Below are 22,032 nucleotides of genomic sequence, written 5' to 3'. Positions count from 1 at the left end.
AATATTCATTTTAATCCAATTAAATCCCATGAAAAAAGAAAACTTTGATTATATTTTAATGATAATTCAGATAAAACCTTAATTAATCCAATAAATACAAAAAATAGATAAAACTTTAGAGTTGGAAAACTGTTTTCTGGTCATTTACCTTATTTAAGGCAAAGAAATTTTTCTGGTCAAACCAAATGACCAGAAAATAACAATAAAGGGACCATTACTTAATAAAATATGTTCTATTCTACCTTTATCATGATTTTCATGAATAATTACAATAATATAATCGATTCTTATTAAAATCATCTCGGCGAAACAAGTGATTAAATCATAACAATAAAATTCTAATTAAACTCAGCAGATTTGATTGAATCTCTCTGCATTAACAATTGAAGACAAATGAAGCAAAGGTAAAGGCAAATTTCATAACAAATGCTTCATCATTTACCTGTGCTACCACTACATGGCACCACCTTTTATCGTTATGTAGAAGTAAAAAACATGAATTTGAAAAACTGTTTGTCCAATTTTCTATAACCACACCTAGCAAACTTTCTTTTATTTTTCATGTCCAATTCATTTTTTTATAAAAACCAACTGGTTGAATTGGAAACAATTTGACTGAGACATGATTAAAACATATTGTTTTCATTGAAACTCAATTATTCACGTTATCCTTAAATGTGTAATCCAGTGTAACTTTACTTGAAACGTTTATTTCGTTTTGGTTTTTTTCAACCTAAATCGTTATGACTTTTCTGGGAATCTCATCTTGTTTAATATTCCTCTTCATTTCCGTTGTAAGTGGGGAAATTTTGAATCTCGATGGCCAATCTTTTGTGATTAGAAAACTTCAAACCTCATCATTCCATGACACAATATCATTAAAATTTCGAACCAACTCAGCAAATGGCAATCTCATTTACAGCCAAGGAACTCAGGGGGATGTTTTCTCTCTGCGAATGCAAGACAATAAAATTGTGTTGTCCCTCAACTTGGGTAACCAAGAACAAGTTAATACTATTACTGCCGGTAGCCTTTTAGATGACTCCGATTGGCACAGAATACTTATTTCTAGAAATAACCGTGATCTCAATTTAACTGTAGATGACCATACAGTTGAACATAAAATAACAGGTGATTTTGTGAGATTGGATCTCAATGATAAGGTTAGTGAAATTTTATTTGGGTTTTTGCCTGTTTTTACCTCTTGCTAATATTTTTTTTTTCCTATAGCTATATCTTGGTGGGTTACCTGCAATCTCAAATTATGACAATGTAGTAAAAGAAAATTTTACTGGATGTATTCAGGATTTATTATTAAATGAAACCAATATCATACAAGAGTTGACATCAGAAGATTTTCTTGATTCTAATTCAAGACCTGGTAATACATGTTGGGTAAGTAAAATATCTCATTTAAAAATCGTACACATATTTGCTTTTAGTTTAAGATAGTGTTAGTTCGCAAGTATTTTATTATCGATAAAAAGTTTTTGATTACTCATCCATCTCAATGAGTTATCTCAACCGTATAGCATGTATCCACTTCATTATATATTTTCTCATTTGATGAGGCTCACATTTCTTAAAGATTATAAGATATTCGTTATTTGAAACATGTAAAACTTATCTCTGTCTTTTTTTATAGCTTAAAAAACTTCCGTCCATTACATTCCAATCTGCCTCAGCTTATATCAAGGTTGATGCACCTATAAGCAATCGCTTGGATATAAGTTTTGATTTCCGGACTTTCAACGAAGATGGCGTTCTTCTTTATCATAAATTTTCATCGGAAGGGTTCCTAGCTACTTCTCTCAACAAGCGAAAGCTTTTGATAAATTTGGAAACCAGAGAAACAAATCGCTCATCCTTGATACTTGAACCATTCCACACTAAAAATTTGAACGATGGGTTCTGGCATAATTTACAAATCAGTTTAAAGACCAATCAACTATTAGTCATTGTTGATGAACAAGAATCCATCACTAAAAGACAAATGTCGATGACAAGTGGTCAATATTATGCCATTGGAGCTGGATGGTTTGCCAAAACTGGTTTCATCGGTTGTATTCGTAACTTAAATGTCAGCGATGTGCTGATCTCTCTCGATGAACTGACTTCAGATCGAATCGTTTCAACCTATCCTGGTGACATTATTCAAAATGGTTGCAAAATGGTAGATAGATGTCATCAAAATCCTTGTGAGCATCGTGGTATATGTAGACAAGATCATGACTCATTCACATGTGATTGCACAAATACCGGTTATACTGGTGCTGTATGCCATGTTCCTAATCATCCTTTATCATGTGATGCCTATCGTATTGCAAATTCAGTACGACAAAAGCAAAGTATTATGATAGATGTTGATGGTAGTGGGCCGCTTGAACCTTTCCAAGTTACATGCCAATTCCATGGAGATCGAACACAAACTTTCCTTCATCATAAAAATGAAGCGCCAACTGATGTCACTGGTTATGAAGAACCAGGTTCTTATCATCAAGATTTGACATACAACGCTGACTTTGATCAAATTACTGTTCTAGTAAACAAATCATATAGTTGTAAGCAGTTCATAAAATATGAATGTAAAAACGCCCGACTTTTCAACACTCCATATCAATTGCAAAAACACTTCAAACCCTTTACTTGGTGGATGAGTAGAAATAATCAGAAAATGTCTTACTGGGGAGGATCCCTTCCAGAATCAAGAAAATGTAAATGTGGGCTTTTTGGCAATTGCCGTGATCCTAGTAAATGGTGTAATTGTGACTCTATGGGAAGCTATGAGTGGGGTGTCGATGAAGGTGAATTAACTGAGAAAGAATTTCTTCCCGTTCGATCTATTCGTATTGGTGACACTAGTACTGGAACTCCTGAAAAGCGAGCTCGATATACCATTGGTCCTCTTATCTGTGAAGGTGATATGATGTTTGACAATGTAGTTACTTTCAGACAACATGATAGTATCATTCCAGTTAATATTGAAACAACTGGATTCTCTTGGGATATTTATCTTCAATTCAAGACAACGATTGAATATGGTGTACTTTTCCATGCACGAGGGCCTTACGACTTTATAAAATTAACAATCTTCTCAGCAAAAGCAATACAATTTGTTTTTGACTGTGGTTCAGGTAGCCAAAAAATCGAAATTGAAACTCCATACAAACTAAGTGATGACAATTGGCATTCGATTTTGGTTGAATGGAATCAAAAAGAAGCAACTTTACTGGTTGATGGTAAAATGTCTCACAAAGTTTCTAATAGTTTACCTAAATTTAGATCAATGGAGTTAAAGTCTCCATTGATTGTTGGCGCGTCCGTTGATCAAAAGGAAGGATACTTGGGATGTTTACGAGCTCTTTCATTTAATGGCCAGTTCATTGATCTTGTTAGGATAGCAAAAGAAGGTGATTCAGGACGATCTTTATATGGAATAGCTCCTGGTTGCGTTGGAAAATGCCAATCAAGTCCTTGTCTTAATAATGGTACATGTTATGAAAGATATTCTAGTTATTCCTGTGATTGTCAATGGACTGCCTTTAAAGGCAGAATATGCGCTGATGAATTTGGAGTTAATTTGAAAAGCGACAATTTCATAAAATATGATTTCGAATCGACTCTTTCAACGTTAGAAGAATTCATTAGAGTTGGTTTTACAACCACTGAAAACAAAGGCCTTATTCTTGGTATTTCATCATATTCCGGTGAATATCTTAATTTAATGATGTCAACAAGCGGTCATTTACGACTTGTATTTGATTTCGGATTTGAAAGACAAGAGCTGATCATTAAAAGTGAAAACTTTGCTCTTGGTCAACATCATGATGTGATAATTAAAAGGTCTGATCTTGGGAGACGAATGACAATCATGGTTGATGGATATGAACCAATTGTGTATACATTTAATATAGCTGATAAAGCTGATGCTCAATTCAATCGCCTGAAAAGTATTTATGTTGGTCGAAATGAAACCATGTCTACAGGAGAAGGATTTGTTGGTTGTATCAGTCGAGTCTCATTTGATGATCATTTTCCATTAAAACGACTATTTCAACAAGATCGTCGTAGTAATGTGTATGCCTTTCCTGATCTTGATTCCGTCCGTGAAGATTCATGTGGAATTGAATCGGTTACCCATCCTCCAGAGGAAATTGAAACTCGTCCACCACCTTTAGGTTCTCACAGTACTTCTGAAGGAGATTCACGACCTATTATTGCAGCTATCGGTATAATTGTGACTTTAATAGTTGTAATAGTTGTAGTGGCCTTATTGTTCAGCGGTCGATTTATGGCTCATTATAAAGGAGATTATGTAACGCACGAAGACAAAGGAGCCAGAGATGCACTAGACCCAGATATGGCTGTGGTTAAGAGCAAAACTGGACCTGATATAACAAAGAAAAAAGAGTATTTCATCTAGAAATAAATAACCTCGATCATTTTTCATCATTTTTATCACCATCATTTTTGCACTCACATTTTTGTTGTATCAATTAGAGATACTTTGTTGATACTTTTCTGACGCTCGTCTCGATTTTAAATAATTGTTTCATTTTTAACAATTTCACTCGTGCTTTTCACGTGACATATCTATTTTTTGCCAAACTATTATTCGTAGCAATCACGACCCGTCCATTTATTTCATGCATCGACATCTAAATGTGGAAACCAAACCAGTCCATTTAATATCAAAAACGCGCATATGAACACATGGAAATTAATCCTGACGCATTTTCACTCAACCACAATTCATAGTTTTTTATTCGAAACAAATTTGTTATTTAATGTCAAAATAAAGCTTGTCCAATTCCTATCGAATCATCTTCCAAATTTTTATTTCAACTTCTTGAATTCTATTACTTAGTTAAGCACTATTATCATTCACTAATTGCTAAGTCTTAAAGATTTCAACAATAGATTATCAGTATCAATTCAGATACAAGTATCAGCATTTAGTAGCATACATTTCTCGCATTGAGTAGTGTTGATTTAATACTTCACATTTCATCGAACTTGATTAGAGACTAAACTATCATTTATGCTAATAGAGGTTTGAATTTTTCTAAATGAAAGTCTAGAGCAAATATTTAAAAACCTAGCTGATCAAATAAATACTGTCGAGTACCCGGTTAAAGCAACTTGTGTTTCTCAGTCTCCATCTAGTGATAATGGGTCTCTAAAAAATTGCTTTAACCGGGTACTCGACAGTACGCATTTTATGTAAATATTATTAAAAGATTAGAATTTTTTTCTAACTCATTCTTGAATTTGATTGCATTTTTGGAAGTCATCAATTACAGGCAAATAAATAAGATGACGGCTTAATTATAACGATTCTTTAATCATAAACTTTACAAAAGTACACTTCAAGTATACTTAAAAACATTTATCATAGAATAGATAATGGATTTGATCACCAGATGATAGACCAAAGTTCCATATTAATTTAATCAATGTTCAAAAGTACTTTTTTAAAAAATAATAAAATTTAAAGGAAAGAGGAATAATTAAAACAAGTTTCAATCCTAACTTAGACTATTTACAAGGGAAGAATTAAAATTGAAAAATTTTACAATTGAAAATGATCTGAAACATTTGTAATTGTCTCTGTATAAAGTAACCCCGCCATCGAAGCGCTTATAAAAGTAACTATTGAGCCAGCAATCATTGCTCGTACAGCCATGGAAGCTAATTCCGATTTCCGATGAGGTATTAATGATCCTATTCCTCCCATTTGGATGCCAATCGCACAGATATTGGAGAAACCACATAAAGCAAAAGTAGCGATAACTTGTGAACGATCCTGTTGGAATTGAAATAAATATTTTTACAAATTCAATAGTTACTTGACATACAGTTGTTCCTCAATATAAATGATACTTACCGATAATTCATTAGCATTTTTCATTTCAGCAAGTTTTGTGTAAGCAACAAATTCGTTGAGAAAAGTTTTCAAGCCCAATAGAGAAGCTACTTTTTCAGTATCTTGCCATTCGACGCCCATAGCCCAGGCCAAAGGAATGAATAGTCTCGATAAAAGCCACTGTAAATAATTCAAAGCATATTCTTATAACCATGCTACATTTAAATTTTGAGTTGATCTTAAATCTAGAGATTTATGATCGAAATACTTAGAATAATATTTTACCGTGAAATCAATGTGGCCCAAGTTGATCAAAGATGCAAACCAAGATACAATCGAGTTTAAACATTTGATGAATGCTAAAAGAGCAATTAAATTAGCTGCTATATTAGCAACAAGTTTGATGGTTTGAGCAGCTCCATTGACTCCTGCTTCAAGAGCATTTCTATCAGTTCTGTCGAAAGGAAAAATCAATCAGTTAGTGAAATAATATAACAATAAGAATAGAACTTACGATTTTTCAATTTCGATATCTTCTGACTTCGTTTTACTTTTCGAGGTTTCAGGAAAAATTAGCTTTGCTATTCCAAGTGAAGCTGGAGCAGCCATTACAGATGCTGACAACAAATGACTAGCATTGATCTAGAATAAGAAAAATGATTATTTGGTTTATCCTTGATATAAATTGGTTATTTTTGTTAAAAAAATCAGAAAAATCAGTTTGCTAAATTATACCAACATTAGAATGACTAGGTTTTTTGAACTATCAATGTGTATTTGAATGTCAACGATTTAAGAGTATTTTTTCAAAAATTATGTTATCAATAAATTATAAAACCAAAATTACTTTTCCCATTGAATATTCACATTATATAATATAAATATGAGTGGAAAATAGTCAATGTTCAGAAACTGAAAGATTGCTGAACTATTGATGAATTGGCTCTACCAAACTCATAATTACAATTTGTGAATAATCTGGAAAAACATGAAATACGAGAAAATCTAATTTAATCGGAGTTCAATACATTGGTCTAATAAGCATGCATGTACATGAATTAACCATGAAGATACCTTCTCGTTTCAACTTGAACTTGACCTTCAATTAGATTATAATGAATAGTCTAATTGCAGTCCTTGAAATGGATGATCACATTAACAGTGATCATGAGGTAAATTGCCACATTTATATATAGTATAACATGCAAAAGTTTCTCAAGGAGTTTAAATGATATAATATCTGACATGTAAAAAATTGACATAGATAATTAAGAAACATTAAACATAAAAGTATCTAAGGACTTTGAACTGCAATTGAAAAAGAACAATTTTATCAGCTTATTATAATCAGTTCAACTGTTTCACACCTAAAATAATGTTCAAGATTCATTTTTAAGAGACTCAGAAAGATTGGTTTCAAGTTTAGATACATTATATTTGTAGGATTAGATGCCACTCTTGAGTGGTAGATTAGTAATTAGCAGTATTGAATAATCAAATGTACTCTCCATTCACAACAATTTGCTAATATGAAATAATTTTCAACCAATTTTCATTCATTAGATGTAATTAAAAGCCTGTTTGCTAAACCTAAGTAATTTTTAGGTCTTAATGATTCTTTTAACATTGATTCAGTGGTTGAAAATTAAATGTCAATTAAAATGAAAGGGAAAATAACTAAAAACAAGGTTAACATTATTATTATTATATATCTGAGATTATAACGTTTAAGTTACTAAAGTCAACTGATCAGGTGATGCACTAAATAAATGTTTTTCACGATATATGTTATAAATGAATTTATAACGCTATTCAGTTAATATAAAAATCAAAAGAAAAATAACTACCAAATGTGAATAAAGATAAATGATTAAATTTAGGGATAAAATTTTGTTTTGGATGCTAGACGACTCATGACGACGAAACTTGTGATATAAAGAACATTTTTTACAGCTCATTCGAGTTATATCCTTGATTAGACATTCATAGTGACATTCACAATTGTCAAGTGAACTGATAACTAATTACAGTTACTCATCAATTATTTTACTGAAACCTCGAGATTTGACGATCCATCAAAAAAATGCAAATGCAAGCAAACAAAATTTAGATGACTAATCATAACAAATGGGAAAACTATATTAGACATGGCAATATTTTACCGGACTAGACTAGGGTTTAGCGGTGTTTTTGGACTTAGATCTGGTTGACCAATATAAAGCAACTCATATTTCACCCATCAATCCATCGAGACGATGAACTTACCCCGAAATTGATATACGCCGCCAAAACTGATCCAGCAATTGTAGAAAAACCTTCAGTCATCACAGCAAACAACTCGGATTGGGTCATTATAGATAAGTATGGTTTTATCATTAAAGGTGTTTCTGTCTGAAATGATAAAAAAATTGTTTAATTAATTTTACCAAAAATTTGTCTGATTGAACCAACCATTCCTAAAAAGATGTTTCCTGCCGCTGCCAGAGACTCACAGGCAGTTGATCCAACAGTGATTTGAAGTAACCAACCGAGTTTAATCACCATGATTTGCATGATTCCATAATAATAAAGAACCGAAACAGTGAAGCTAAAAAATATTATGATTGGTAAAACCTGAAAGAAAAATAAGACCGATTAATCAAATGATATTAAATACACATGAAATTATACTCACTTTGAATGCAAAAATACTTTCAGTGCCAGAAATACCATTTACGAGACTTCCGAAAACAAATTTAGAGCCTTCATCGGTAAAGTTGAGGAAGGCAACAATTTTATCACCAATACATTGAAAAATTGATTTACCAAGCTGAGTTTTTAAAACTAAATTAGCCATAAGGAACTGTAAAGTTATTCCCCAAATAACTTGACTCCATTGAATTGCTGGTCGGTTTACAGATAAAAGATATGAGATTCCGATGAAGATGAATATTCCACAAGCTGAGATGATCTTTTTATTGTCCGTCCGAGAAAGATAAATTGTGTATAAAACAAATAAAACCATGATAGTGATAAATGCAGCTATTCGAATGTATCCTTGTAAAATTGGTTGATTCTTGATTGAACGAGTAATTGGTCGCAAAAATCTTTTATAGATAGGTTTGACTATCAACTTTTTAAGTACTAGATAGTAAATTGCCGTAGCATAAACAATGCTGGTAATTAAAACCAAGAATTTGACGCCTTCGCAACAAGACGGGGACTAAACACAGAGATGAGAAATAAGATCAATCAATAATTCGGAATAGTTGAAAAAAGAAATTACAAACCTTTTTCCATGTTTTTTTAATTGCAATCACAAGGTAAAGATTGTAAAGTAGGAAAAGGATAAACTTGATGGATACAACATTAGATTTCACAAGACTGATGATTTTTGAAGCAACTAAATTAACAGGATCATATGGGTAGTCATCATCAGGTGCCTGTTTATCGGGTAGTTTCGCTTTGCTCTGTACATGAATGTATGTTGGTCTAAGTGAAATCGCTCTTGGGTCCTGTTAATAAAATCAAGATTTAGAAATGAAAATTTGATACATTAATAAAATTGATCATTTACTTACCAAATCATCCAACTTTTCTTTATCTAACTCATATGCAAGGTTGACATGAGCTTCTTGGGCAAGATTTGAATGCTTATCACAAATGCTGACTGACTGATTAAATTTACATTGACCATCAATATCAGTAGGGGAAGAAAAAGTTCCATTTGGCGCGACTGGAACTTCATTCACGATTGATGGAGGAATAGATGCTATTGGAAGGGATCCTCGATGATCCAAGCCTGCTCTTGTTCGGTTACCAGAAGCACTTAAAGACAAAGATCGAGCGAATTTATTTGACTCAGATGAACCATTGAATATTGAAGGCCCATGAATATTACGGCTTGGAGCATATTGATGATATTGAGGATGAAGATAATCAACGTCATATAGCTCGTTTCCATTCAGGTCAGTTGGTCTGCTATTGTTCTCCATTGATTCCTGTAATGATGATGACAACCTAGGGTCATAAGAGTCACAGAGAAAAAATGAGGCAAAAAGAAATGGTCAACAATCTTTCACAAGATTGAGTCGGTAACAACTTGAAAAAATATTGAAAAAATTTATAACTTACTCTTCACTTCTCATGCTTGATCAACTTGTTAACTGGTTAACACTGGCTTCAATAGAAAAGAATTTACTAATTAAAAGAATAAGAAATAAACAATGAGAGTAAGAGACTCAGAAGATTATGTCCGATCAAACATTAAAATCGGAACAGTTAAATACCAAAGGGTGAAGATAAAGGCAACCTTAATACGTTCAAATCAACCATTAACTGTAACAATTAGCTTTTTTACCTAATCAAATAGCTCACTATCACTACCTCACTCTATTCATATAACCTCAAGAGTATTAAGCTCGTTTTTTTTGCTCTTTTATTATAATATTAACACTGAGGGCGCTTAAGTGTTCTACTTCTACTTCATTTGATTTTATTAAGCAATAATCATTATCAATGAAATCAACACTTTCAATACTTATTATTACCCTGACAATTGAGAATTATAATGATGTTGAATGTTTGTCCATGTAAACGGCAAATTAACAGATCAATGAAACAAAAGGAGATTCATACAAGATTAACCTGCATTAAATTAAACAATGTGGAGGTTTTTGAATCAATTGTTGTGCGTTTATATCTAAAAAATACTTTTTGATTTCTTGTAATGTCGTGAATTAGTTCGTTTTTGGTTTTGACTTTGAATTTTTAAAAGCAAAGCAATATTAAATTGGATTTATTACATCAATTTTTTATGCTTGGTAAATTGTTTTGATGAGAAGACAATCAAAAACCGATAAGATAAGCATAGAAAATAAGTTTTTGAAAATATAAATGACAATCACGTTTGATTACAAAAATTAGCGACAGTCATTTGTATAAAAGTTAAATGAAAAAAACTTTTTGATTGTAATTCCCGGGAAATTATTTTGAATAAAGCCATTAATGGCGGGTTTTCAACTTGAAATTATCGCCATCTATTGAGCGTAATACTCTATAATAGATTTTAGAGTAAAATATTTCAACTGACTTTATAAATGTTAACTTAATAATTAAAGTGACTTGAGTATTTAATTAATTAGGTTCTGTAAGGCTGAAGAAATATTTAACAGTAACGCAATATTTATGTTAAATTTACAAATTACTTAAATTTCTACCATTTGAAACAATCGGATTATCGATCAATACTTAACTTTAATTTCTAACACTTTGATGATTGCGTTTTTTCGTTGTACTGAAATTTTTTTGTTAAATTGTTCAACTCTGGTTGCTAGTTGCTATTAATTGCACCTTGATGTAAGTTTAATTGCTTTTAATTAGTTAATAATTGAGACTTTTATTGAAAGTCGAATTGGTATCTATATAGTATCTGGATCTTGCTCAGGTATGATATGGACTCAATTCGGATACTCATACTTCGGTTTGTTTTTTCATCCTCATCGATGATAACAATGAATTCATCAGTAAATTTTTTAAAATAAATATGGCCAATATTTTGATTCAAAGTTTACAATCAACTTTTTTCTTTTATCTAATGTGTTTATTCAGGATTTAATTGGTTACCTTATTATGATACATCCACATTCAAGTCACACTAATAATCATCTTAATCACCATCATCATCTCCCATTTCATCGAAATAACAAGCATCATCATTGTCAAGAAGATCTCTTCCAATCTTATTCAACATTCTCTTCATGTGATGAAGATGAATCATCTATAAATGATGTTAAACCCTTACCCTCCTTGACTATGTCACAACGCGTGATGATCACTCAAGATGTGAAAATGAGCGATATCCGGAGCCAATTGATCTCACATAAATTACTATTGACCAACCTGATCAAGGTGAAAGAATCTGAAGTGAGAAATTTAGTTAAGAAAACCAAGCAACGAATAAAAAAAGATGATTTACTGGATGAACCTGATTCAACTTACCTGGACAAGCTTTTGGATTGTAGTAGAAATTCAAGGATTAGCTCAAAGTTTCCGCATAATTTGATGAGTATTAGGAAAGGTATCTGCTGTTTTGAGGATGATGTATTCAAATGTGACAAACCATCTCTTCCATTTAGTAGGCATTGTCAACGGCATATTTTGTATAATGTTGATCAATTACTTTTTGTGAGGTGTACAGCCAAAGATAATGAAACATTAGCTCAATGCTGTAATCCATCATTGGATGTCTTAGCAGATGAGCCTCTTTGCAACCACCATCGATGGATAAAAAGCTCAACACCTTCAATGCAGGAAGATGATGCTTTAAAAGCCAATGTTATAGGAAGTGGTAAAGGAAAAGGTAAAATTCAGGCTGGACCTGGTAGACCTGGAAAACGAAGTAAAAAACGTCGTAAACTAATTGGTGGTAAAGGTATTCCAGGTGGGTCAATTGACAGTATTGACAGTTCTAGTTTTCTTTCTCAAGACTCATCTGATAGCATATTTGTTAATTCTGAAAATTGTGATACTTCTCAAGTACATTTATACGCTATCAAGATTGAACCAAATATTGATACTGCAACCTCTCTACCCATTGAAAGTAGCCAACCAAACCAACAAACCTGTATAGTTCCAACCATTCCTCAAACAATGCCACTTCAAATGCAACAACAAACCCATCATCAGCATCATCGACCACAACAGCATCAACCAATGCATCTTAATCATGTAGTTCCATCTTCTCACTTACCAAATGAAAGAAGTACACTCGATAATTTATCAGTAATTCCTGGTACAACTCTTTTATTGAGAGGTGAACAAACCAGCATAACTCAACCATTAGCTTCGACAGTCCCTGTTGTTTTACCAGACGCTACTAGAAATGGTATTATTACTGGTCATCTAGACGGTGTAACTACATTAGCTCCTAGTGATGAAGCATTAGTTGCTTCCCTAGTTGCAGAATTGCCGACTCTTTGTGCAGAAAATGGACCTGAACCTGAGCCTCCAGGATTTGTTGATGCTGATTTAACAGATGTTCTTAATAAGATACCAGATGATGCATTCAATGATTTGTTTGTGGACAATTTGAAAAATGGTGATATTCCTAGTAAAGAAGAGTCAGAAGCTTTAGAGCAAGCATTAGCTGCTGTCAGTAAAAATGTACAATATCTTTCAGTAGCTGCGGCTGCTGTTGGTGGATCGAGATCAGCTGTAAATAATGCTTCAAGAGAAGGGATTACTTCTGTTACCTCTACAACTGTGATTAACGGTGATTCCAATTATTATTCTCATGCAGCCCAACATCATAATCATCATGGTACGGTTAATGGTGAAATACCTCAGCTTTCTCATCATCAGACGCTCCCTGTAAATACATTGACAACTCCATCGTCTCAATTAACACACCAACCACCAACACAACCGCCGCCACCAACATTATCTTCCTCATCCTCTACATCTTCTGCACCGCCATCATCCATATCATCTTCTCATGATCTAGCCAATCGATCTATTGCTTCAACTTCGTTAAACCTTAATGAAAATGATATTCTCGGTTTAGCCAATAACATTTTAACCTCATTGACAACCGAACAACAACAACATTTAAATGGATTGATTGATGGAGCATTGGCCTCGGGTACTTTAACACCGCCAACAATTAAGTCAGCTTTGGCGTCATTATCTAGCTTACAGCAAGAAAGTGAATCTTGCGAGACGCATTTATGACCCTTTACAACAATAACCAATCATTTAATAACCAGCTTGAAAAATTTCGCTCTTTCGCCAATTTCTCGACTGCAATCTGAAAAATAAAAGTTTTACTCAATGTTCAACCTAAACTGGATCTACTGATAACCTACTTGGTCGTGATTATTTTTTACCTGAAGCTGATTTTTCATCAAAATCATAGCTTTGTCCTGGTCTTCGATTGTTGAGAAATAGTGACAACGATTTCTTGAATTACGGTGATTAGAATTCAAGAATAAATCTAAATAATTGTCCATCAATATTTATTATTATTTTCCTCTAACCTCCACTTATCTACTTGTTTTAAATTGCGGATAAACAAAACTCAACTCCAAGTTTACTTACTTTCAAAAGTAATTATCGAAAGTGTTCTGATGAATCTCGTATATCCGGTGTTGATAATTTTTCTCGATTGACTTCATCAACTAAATTGCTTTTGGATACACAAAAAATGGACGATTGATAAGTAAATACAAGCCGAATCAATTGTTCTCCTATTGTGATTTCATTTTATAAATTTCATCTGACGGGATGATAGTTCATCATCAAATGTACATTGGCTTCGAAATTAAAGACTGGACTGAAATGATAGAATAGATTGATATACGAAATGATAAAATTTGCTTGGACAAATCAACCAATTAATAAATAGTTCTTCGCAATCAATCTAGTTTAAGAGATTTAATTTTCTTCGTTGTTTTTCACAGGTTAATTTTCGCTTTAATTGTTGATAATCTATTACAAAACATTTTGAACCTTTTTTTCTCTTTGTAATACCGATTCACTTTCATTTTTTTCTCGATCAAATAACCATTTATTTTACCGATTGTATGGAAGAAAATTGTAATTATTGTGGTTAATATAATCATTATCATCTCCATCATCTAAATTATCATCTTAGATGTCTTTATAAAAGACATAATTGTATCGTAAATATCTTTTTTTTCTTTGCTTAATCATGCAAAGATTTAATAAAATCCAAAGAATTATTTCAAAAACAATTTTTATTATTAAATGGTGAAATTAAAGATAGTTTTTTTAGGGGGAATAATTAAATAGGGTTGCTAATTTTGGATCATCTTCACTTATTTTAATAAATTAGAGATTCCATAGCTCGTTTTGGAATGATTAATTTGATTAACGCGTATCATTTATTGTACGTTTTGTCCATCAACACTACTGGAAGGCTCTTCTGATCCACTTTTATTCTTTATTTGTAGACGCCTAAGAGTTGATATCATTTTTCTAGGATTAACTCGCGTTGGTTTGCGAAGTGGTCGATGTACATCATTACTGGGGATCATGACGTCATTTTTAGAAGGATGTGTCGCCTCCTCGTCAATTATTGCTAAACCACTTTCAATAAGCTGTTTGTGCAGAAAAACGTAGCCAAGTGAAGTTTTGGCACATACTTCAGCTTCGAATCTGACAGATTCTTTTGCTTGAGATGATCTACGTTTATGTAGACGGCATAAAATATTCTCTTTTTGATTTAAAGCCCGATTCATGAAATCTAGAACTTCATCTTTGGCATTTGAAGGCCACTTGTCAGTCTTTGGTCGGATTCCTCTAAGTGAAAGGCGAATTGCTTGAGAAGGAAGATAGCTAAATTCCTTTTTCATCAGCCTTAGCTTACATGATTCAATGTATTGCTCACCACCAAAGTCAATAAACGCTACCTTGACCTTTTTCTTGTCTGGTTCTACTTTAACAATTTTTACTCGATGCCAACAATTATCGACATCAAAAGCGGCAGTACAGAAGAAATTTTCTCGCAGGTAGAAAATTGGAACATCATAATCTCTACAGGAAGGCGATAAATCGGCATAAAATTTCAATTTGTGCATGAGAGTATCCAGCGCATCAGAATGATATTTGCCAACCAAGTTTACAAATATGCAGTTTGGGTTAACAACAGAAGTTAAAATTATCTGATGCCAAACGTCTTCATCGACGGTGGCTTGGTCAACGTCCACTTCTGAAATGATATCTCCAGGCAGGACTACATTATCAGGCACAATCATCTGCTTTAAAGCATCATATTGATTATTATTTACACAAATATCAACCCATTGGGTTTGCCAGTCATCTTGTAAACTAACAGTGATATCATCACCTGAATAACTTCCTTCCAATTTTATTGGAAGTTCTTTGGACAAATGTTCGAACATGTCAGAGTAATCTTTATAATCATACACACAAGGATCAAGGCTTTCTTTGAAGTTTAAGTAAAAATCAGTAGAAAAGTTGGAAATCGAAATTCCTTCAGTTGCTTTCATTAATAAAGCCATAATTTTCAGCTTGAAAGACCATCTTTGTTGCTTCTCACTTAGTGGACCTTGATTGGTTTTTGCATGGTATGCGTCAACTCTTTGACGAACCTCTGGGGGCACTTGATTAGAGTTGTAGATGATGGCGTCACAATCATTCTCTTGTCCACTCCTTGCATCTGCTGGATCAACAAAAAATAATGAAGGTAGACCATAAAATATGTCAATCAAGGAGAAATAGCCCCAATTTGTGGGTTCCAAAGGTGCTCCAGAAATATTTTCATATTCCGATAGGAAATTTTCGGCAGTGATACCGTGAGGATATTTTTCTAGAATTTTTTTAAAATAAGAAATCGCAGTTGAAGGGAAATTTTCAAGAGCTTCACTGTCAATTCCGTTTTGGACCTCTACGCGAATATCACTGGGATTATCACTTAGACTAACAACTTTTCTAGGAGGAGCACTCGCTACATCATCTGGACCTGAAAGATAATTTAAAAAAATTAAACCTGGTTTACCTGATCTCAAACGCAAGAGATTCAGAACGCATAAAAACGCAGAAGGAAGCAAGAAAATAGGGTGGAACATGTAAAGATAGACAGAGGAATAAGCAATTTGTTACTTTAATTTAGAACTATCCTGGCAAATAAAAATATTTAATCACAATTCAGAATTGATAATTTTATTTAATTAGCACATAGATATCAGCAAAACTCAAAGATAACAAATAACTGAAAATTTCCAACACACACACTAAACGCTATAAAATATGCTCAGAATATTTAATATAGGACTTTTAAGTAAATTACAAGTATAATCAATAAAACTATTACTAGTCACTGAGAGAACAAAAAAGGATTGAGTAACAAAGTTGAATCTCTAACAATAGTTAATGTACCCTTCCATTGAATTACAGCGAATTCATGACAACTAATTAGAAACATAAAATATGACGAGAGAGATACGATGTAAAAGCTTGAAAAATGGATGTATCTTACCTTTAGCATCATTTTTGGGTGGGTTTTTTGACGGCTTTGGCGTTTCAGGTTTTTTTATTGGGTTATCGACCAGCTTAACAATATAAAATTTCCGCGAGGGATGAAGCTCAACTTTACAAATGTGGCTAATGGTGCTAAGAGCGTGTTGAAGATCAGAGAACCCTCTAGCATGAGGATCTAAAGTTTGCTGATACTTTTTTTCATAAAGAGTTTTCAGGAAATTCAAATTGATGCCCTCTTTGCCATGATCTTTTAATAATTCTTTGATATTTGCCACGTCTTGAGCAGAGAGAAAAGGTGCTGTGGCCCGAACATTATTAGGTGGCCCAGGAGGCGGTCTATTGCTGGACAAGCCTTGGGTGTTATTAACTTGTGAAGCTTTGAGAGGTTGCTTTGATACTTGAACATGGCGAGTAGGTCTTGGTCGCTGAACTGATGGTCTCTGAACTGATGGTCTTGAACCCCACTCATCTAAATCATTTTGTTCTAACCCAGCGGGAAGAACAGGCCGTGAATTTACGGATTGACTACTTGGACGATTGATAGGAGGTCTCCTAGTGACAGGTGGATTCCAGTAATTTGTTGAAGGCCTTATATTATATCGGTGTCCACTATAATAATTGTTATAGCCTCCGTGACCGCCGTAGCCTCCAAATGGCTTCTTTTTCTTTCTTTTCGTAGTTGCTTTTTGTTGCATGACCATTTCTTGGATGTGGACTGTATCATCATCAAATCTTGCACGATATACAGGTTCACCATAGAGGTTTGGTTGCTTGATCAACACATCACTCATGGAGTCCAAAAAATCTCTAGGATTTTTATAACCAAATATTGTACAAGGAAGAAAAGTCCCTTCAAGCTCCTTGAAATCCTTTTGGATTTGATCTAAACTGATTCCATGTTTATAAGGGATTATAATGGATTTAATAACGGTTTTGAATTTGTCCAGCTTGTCTTTTAATGCTGGATCCATATTAATTCCAATAACGTTAACTAGATTGAACAAAAATAACGAAACTGAGTAATCGAAAAACACAATCCAAATAAATTTGTCGCTGGTAACTGTGGTAAACCACTTGGTTCTTAAAACTGAGAAAAGACACCAAGCCGGAGCAAGTGATGAAATTAAATGACGACGAATCTGGCTGTAAAAGAGAAGAAGGTTCAAATTTTAATGCATGTATCTACTGACATCTAACGGTTATTCTGATTAGTTTTATCTTTAAATTTGTAGCTTAATTAAATGTTTGCCTTGAAACTCGAATAAAGTGTTTAAAGTACTATAATTAAGTTAGCGTCTAGATAACTTAACAATATTTAATAAATTACAAAAATTGAAAATAAATATTTGCAGAAAAAGATTTCTAAGAATTCTATCAACCAAATAGAATAATCTGAGCTTGGGTTAACAAGAAGACGCCATCATTTTTAAATAGCTTATCATATATTTTTAAATTGAATGTTAAGATGTCTCTGTAAGTAATTGATGAATTTGATAATGGGGTGAGAAAAGATAATAATCTCCAAAATTAATGGAAAATCTGGCTAAATATATTAGTTCAATTTAACTATTGAAGATACAAGATAAGATACAAGAGTATAACAGTATTGTTACTTGTTGATTATTTAAATAGACAGATATTGATGCATAAATAATTTTTTTGATAAATTGTTTTAACCTTCGGATTTTTTTTATTAAGTTTCCCTTTAAATGATCAGTACTTTACTCTCAATCATCATGAATAACCTGAAAAAATTAAAAATTATTGAAATTCTCATTCATTTCCCATGAATGAAAGTATTGAACATTTGCTCTTTTTTGGTGCTGCCATCTTTATCGAAATAAAAGAAAATGAAAGAAAATTCAAGCGAAATGATTAATTTGTTTACTCTTTCAACGATTATTCACAATTATAATTCTTACATCATTCGTCCAAAAATGTTTAGACTTAATTGTTGGACTTAATCTTGTTACTATGAAATTGAATCCACAAGAGAGACATTTAGATCTAATGCGGTAAAATCACACAAAATAAGAGGTTATTTTAAAAAAGGCGCGTATATAAAGAGCGCGATTTTTTCAGATTACATGTTTCATTGATTACATAGTAACGCCAGGTTTAGACTCCTTTATCCTCTGAAACCTCGTACTAAACAGTTGATCAGTTTAACTGTGTATTGCTTGTGTTTGATTAATTTATCTGGCTCGTAATATTTTCAGTGTTCTCAAGTCATGCAGGGGAGACGCAAAAAATCCAAACCTGATTGTTCAGAAGGAGATGGTAAGTTATCTTGAATTTTCTTTCACCAATATTCTCGGTGTTTTGTTGCTCTTTTCTTTTTTGAACTCTATTCTTATTCTTATCTCAATATTCCCACCAATTCTTTCCTGTCTTCATATCATTTTCATAGTTTACATTTACCAAGATATAATTTACATTTTAATCAATGAAATTTTTTCCTCTCTTTCTACAGATAATGATCCTTGCTTATTATGTGGCTCACCTGTTGTCGATGAATTCAGATTTGGTAAGAAATATAAGCATGAGGAAATTGTTGCCCATTACTATTGTTTGTTATTTTCCTGTGGATTGGAGCAGAATGGTAAAGATGAAGAAGGAATTCTTGGATTTTTGAAGAAAGATATTCTCAAAGAAGCTAGTCGTGGTAAGCGACTTAAGTGTAGCTTTTGTCGCAAAAATGGAGCTACATCTGCATGTTGCTTGAAACAATGTCGTGTTATGTTTCACTTAGGCTGTGGTATAGAAGCTAAATGTCTCAATCAATTCTATCAAGATTTTTCGTAAGTAATACTCATAAGAGTTATATTCTGATTAGCTTATTCGATTCAGATGAATTATATCTTCAACTTCCTTTTTTACTCTAGATCTTTCTGTGTTAAGCATAGACCAAAGCAAAATATTTCCAAAAAATATTTGGCTGATCATTTAAATGATGATTGTCCAATTTGTTACTTACCTATTGAAGTAGACAAAGATCCAGGGGCACTCGGATATCTTAAAACTCCGTGTTGTCAATCACTTTTGCACCGACCTTGTGTACAGAAACAAGCTCTAAATGCTGGATACTTTTTCAAGTGTCCTCTTTGTAACAACAAGAAGGCTTTCAAGAAGGAGGTTCAGCGTTTTGGCATTTACATTCCTGAACAGTAAGTTTGTCTTGTTGGAACTTTAATTTGAACTGCTGCTATCATTAAACTTTTTCAAAAAATTCTCATTAGGGATGCGTCTTGGGAGCTTGAAGAGAATGCTTTTGGTGATTTATATTATCGTTATAACAAGTGTGACGCTGAAATTTGTGATTGCCCTGATGGCCGAGAATATGACAAAGGCGGAAGCCAATGGGATATTGCTATTTGCCGAATTTGTGCCTCGCATGGGTCTCATGCTAAGTGTGGTAATCTATCAGAGGACGACCTCGAATCTTGGGTATGCTCGACTTGTTCAAATATTGAATTCAAAAATAATAGTGAGTTTTATCTTCCAACTTTTAAATATTTACTCAGTCGATACTCATGAATTAATTTCCTTCTTTTTACAGATGAAAACCCTAAGAAAAGGAAATTATCCGAGACTACTAACATAGATGATCCAGCTTGTTCATCTCGTCAAAACAGAATCATGAGCTTGAAACGCGTAGCTCATGGGCGACTCTCGAGCTCTAATACATCTCCTAACAAAGCCATTGTGTGATTACAAATATTTAAAGTACCTCAGTTACTATTAACATTATTATTATGTCTATTATTATGATTATTATTGTCTATTATTATACTATTATTTTATTGCAATCTTTTCATATTGGCTGGACGCTATTCATCTGAAAGAAGACTTCAAATTTCCATGTGATTTAACTTTACCACTCCATAAAATCGAAACAACTAGCTCGACAATTTGAATTTTCAGATCGGACTAAACTATTTGAAAAAATGTTTTCGATTAACTGTAGTGACTTATTTGAATTCAATAGTTATTGAGATTATAGACATTTACACAGTCAATCATAGATTCTGATGTTAATGCTAATGCATCTTTTAAAGGATAATAGCCTTTCAATCTCAGCTGAACGTTTTCTTTGCTGAATAGCAATCATGCTAGTATGAAAAACTGCTTTATATTTTCAAAAAATTATTTGTCAATTGATGCATCATTTAAAACAATCTGTCATGAACAATTCATTGACTAGCTTATGGACTGTTGCTAAATTTCCTCAAAATGTTTTCTTTCTAAATTCTCAACATTATGTTTTTCATATATTCCGCTTGCACTGATTCCTCTAATTGTATTGACATGATTACCGATTGACTAGTTATTTTTCATCTAATTGTTTGGTCACATTAATAATGAAATGACCGTTACCATGTTGTAATAAAAAATTGATCAAAAAGTTTGAATTGAAACTTTATCATATTTAAAATGAAATGGAATAGATATTTGCTTTATTTTTATTAAACGTCCAAATTTAAATGACTATTTTGTCCAGAAAATATTGTTTATGAAATGATTTTGGCACTATAAAATACAATGTTTAAGATTGTTGTTTTAATGATATCGACAAATGAAATTATCTTTTTCAATATCTTTTATGTTCTTTTTCCACAAATGTGTACAGTCTTTATGGAACCAATTTTTGCAAACTGTGCATGAAATCCATAGATAAAATTTTTTCTTTGTATTATATTTTCCGCAGATAAAACAAACGACATGAGCCTCACTGCCATCGTCAGTCTCTTCATCGTCACTTTCAGAGTCAATTTCTATGACTTTTTTCCCGTTTTTATTGTTTTCTTTGTAATCTGAGAAGATCTTGGCTTGAATACTGGTTTGATTTTCCTTCTTTTTTGTTAAAACAACAGATTCTTGACTGCTGCTGCTGCTGCTGCTACTACTGCTACTGCTACTGCAACTGCTACTGCTGCTGCTACTGCTGCTGCTGCTGCTTCCACTACTGCAGTTGTTTTTGTTGTTACTGCTGTAGTCACCGTAAACACTCGGCTCGTTACTGGTTTCACTGAAAATATCGTCACTGTCCGAGCCTCCAATAGTTATTACATCGGAAATATTGTAGCTTTCATCAATAACAAATGAAGACTCATCGTCGTCGTCATCAGAAGTACCGTAATCGTCCAAGTCACTACTACTAACAG

The 22,032-nt window shown here is 32.9% G+C and overlaps 5 protein-coding genes across 8 annotated transcripts; 3 read left to right on the top strand and 2 right to left on the bottom strand.

The window, feature by feature from the left end:
* Nucleotides 1-482: 482 nt before the first annotated feature.
* Nucleotides 483-4,821, top strand: Nrx-IV (neurexin-4). Its single transcript, XM_015936699.3, has 3 exons — nucleotides 483-1,163; nucleotides 1,231-1,395; nucleotides 1,646-4,821. The coding sequence occupies exons 1-3, from the start codon at nucleotides 744-746 to the stop codon at nucleotides 4,421-4,423; spliced, it is 3,363 nt and encodes a 1,120-aa protein (XP_015792185.1). The 5' UTR covers nucleotides 483-743; the 3' UTR covers nucleotides 4,424-4,821.
* A 503-nt stretch (nucleotides 4,822-5,324) lies between these two features.
* LOC107368842 (uncharacterized) lies at nucleotides 5,325-10,089 on the bottom strand. Its single transcript, XM_015936732.3, has 10 exons — nucleotides 9,980-10,089; nucleotides 9,427-9,865; nucleotides 9,136-9,360; nucleotides 8,541-9,068; nucleotides 8,318-8,479; nucleotides 8,132-8,257; nucleotides 6,381-6,508; nucleotides 6,152-6,320; nucleotides 5,888-6,046; nucleotides 5,325-5,806 (listed from the first exon to the last, which is right to left on the bottom strand). The coding sequence occupies exons 1-10, from the start codon at nucleotides 9,991-9,993 to the stop codon at nucleotides 5,573-5,575; spliced, it is 2,184 nt and encodes a 727-aa protein (XP_015792218.2). The 5' UTR covers nucleotides 9,994-10,089; the 3' UTR covers nucleotides 5,325-5,572.
* An 835-nt stretch (nucleotides 10,090-10,924) lies between these two features.
* Nucleotides 10,925-14,480, top strand: LOC107368758 (uncharacterized). Of its 2 annotated transcripts, none has more exons than XM_015936638.3 (2): nucleotides 10,925-11,291; nucleotides 11,456-14,480. In XM_015936638.3, exon 2 carries the CDS (start codon nucleotides 11,477-11,479, stop codon nucleotides 13,574-13,576), a length of 2,100 nt encoding a protein of 699 aa, XP_015792124.1. In that variant the 5' UTR covers nucleotides 10,925-11,291; nucleotides 11,456-11,476; the 3' UTR covers nucleotides 13,577-14,480. The 2 variants fall into 2 exon arrangements, with proteins under 2 accessions (XP_015792124.1, XP_015792123.1); XM_015936637.3 differs by having other exon boundaries at nucleotides 10,938-11,203.
* Nucleotides 14,481-14,583: 103 nt separating this feature from the next.
* On the bottom strand, nucleotides 14,584-17,980 carry LOC107368757 (tudor domain-containing protein 7). Of its 3 annotated transcripts, none has more exons than XM_015936634.3 (2): nucleotides 16,866-17,980; nucleotides 14,584-16,349 (listed from the first exon to the last, which is right to left on the bottom strand). In XM_015936634.3, exons 1-2 carry the CDS (start codon nucleotides 17,836-17,838, stop codon nucleotides 14,749-14,751), a joined length of 2,574 nt encoding a protein of 857 aa, XP_015792120.1. In that variant the 5' UTR covers nucleotides 17,839-17,980; the 3' UTR covers nucleotides 14,584-14,748. The 3 variants fall into 3 exon arrangements, with proteins under 3 accessions (XP_015792120.1, XP_015792121.1, XP_015792122.1); XM_015936635.3 differs by having other exon boundaries at nucleotides 14,584-16,049; XM_015936636.3 differs by having other exon boundaries at nucleotides 14,584-16,046.
* Nucleotides 17,981-19,006: 1,026 nt separating this feature from the next.
* Nucleotides 19,007-21,973, top strand: LOC107368802 (E3 ubiquitin-protein ligase PHF7). The gene is made up of 6 exons (XM_089268315.1): nucleotides 19,007-19,147; nucleotides 19,341-19,668; nucleotides 19,753-20,034; nucleotides 20,107-20,354; nucleotides 20,427-20,574; nucleotides 21,742-21,973. Exons 1-6 carry the CDS (start codon nucleotides 19,099-19,101, stop codon nucleotides 21,971-21,973), a joined length of 1,287 nt encoding a protein of 428 aa, XP_089124441.1. The 5' UTR covers nucleotides 19,007-19,098.
* The last annotated feature ends 59 nt before the right edge of the window (nucleotides 21,974-22,032 follow it).

This window comes from Tetranychus urticae, chromosome 2 (genome assembly GCF_039701765.1).
Source record: "Tetranychus urticae isolate SD_2017Ah chromosome 2, NJAU_TeUrti_SD_1.0, whole genome shotgun sequence".
NCBI lineage: Eukaryota > Metazoa > Arthropoda > Arachnida > Trombidiformes > Tetranychidae > Tetranychus > Tetranychus urticae.
The sequence above is the reverse complement of the archived record's forward strand: the minus strand, read 5'-3'. Positions and strand labels throughout refer to the sequence as shown.

Excerpts from the sequence above, each read along its gene's own strand:
- Nrx-IV (XM_015936699.3), top strand. The coding sequence starts at position 744 with ATGACTTTTCTGGGAATCTCATCTTGTTTAATATTCCTCTTCATTTCC. Across the intron at positions 1,164-1,230 it reads GATTGGATCTCAATGATAAG|CTATATCTTGGTGGGTTACC; the intron begins GTTAGTGAAATT and ends TTTTTCCTATAG. Across the intron at positions 1,396-1,645 it reads GACCTGGTAATACATGTTGG|CTTAAAAAACTTCCGTCCAT; the intron begins GTAAGTAAAATA and ends CTTTTTTTATAG.
- LOC107368842 (XM_015936732.3), bottom strand. Across the intron at positions 9,361-9,426 it reads AAGAAAAGTTGGATGATTTG|GACCCAAGAGCGATTTCACT; the intron begins GTAAGTAAATGA and ends TTTTATTAACAG. Across the intron at positions 9,069-9,135 it reads TTAAAAAAACATGGAAAAAG|TCCCCGTCTTGTTGCGAAGG; the intron begins GTTTGTAATTTC and ends CTCTGTGTTTAG.
- LOC107368758 (XM_015936638.3), top strand. The coding sequence starts at position 11,477 with ATGATACATCCACATTCAAGTCACACTAATAATCATCTTAATCACCAT.
- LOC107368757 (XM_015936634.3), bottom strand. The coding sequence starts at position 17,838 with ATGGATCCAGCATTAAAAGACAAGCTGGACAAATTCAAAACCGTTATT. Across the intron at positions 16,350-16,865 it reads ACCCAAAAATGATGCTAAAG|GTCCAGATGATGTAGCGAGT; the intron begins GTAAGATACATC and ends ATTATCTTTCAG.
- LOC107368802 (XM_089268315.1), top strand. The coding sequence starts at position 19,099 with ATGCAGGGGAGACGCAAAAAATCCAAACCTGATTGTTCAGAAGGAGAT. Across the intron at positions 19,148-19,340 it reads TGATTGTTCAGAAGGAGATG|ATAATGATCCTTGCTTATTA; the intron begins GTAAGTTATCTT and ends CTCTTTCTACAG. Across the intron at positions 20,575-21,741 it reads TCTCCTAACAAAGCCATTGT|ATTCTTGACTGCTGCTGCTG; the intron begins GTGATTACAAAT and ends TTAAAACAACAG.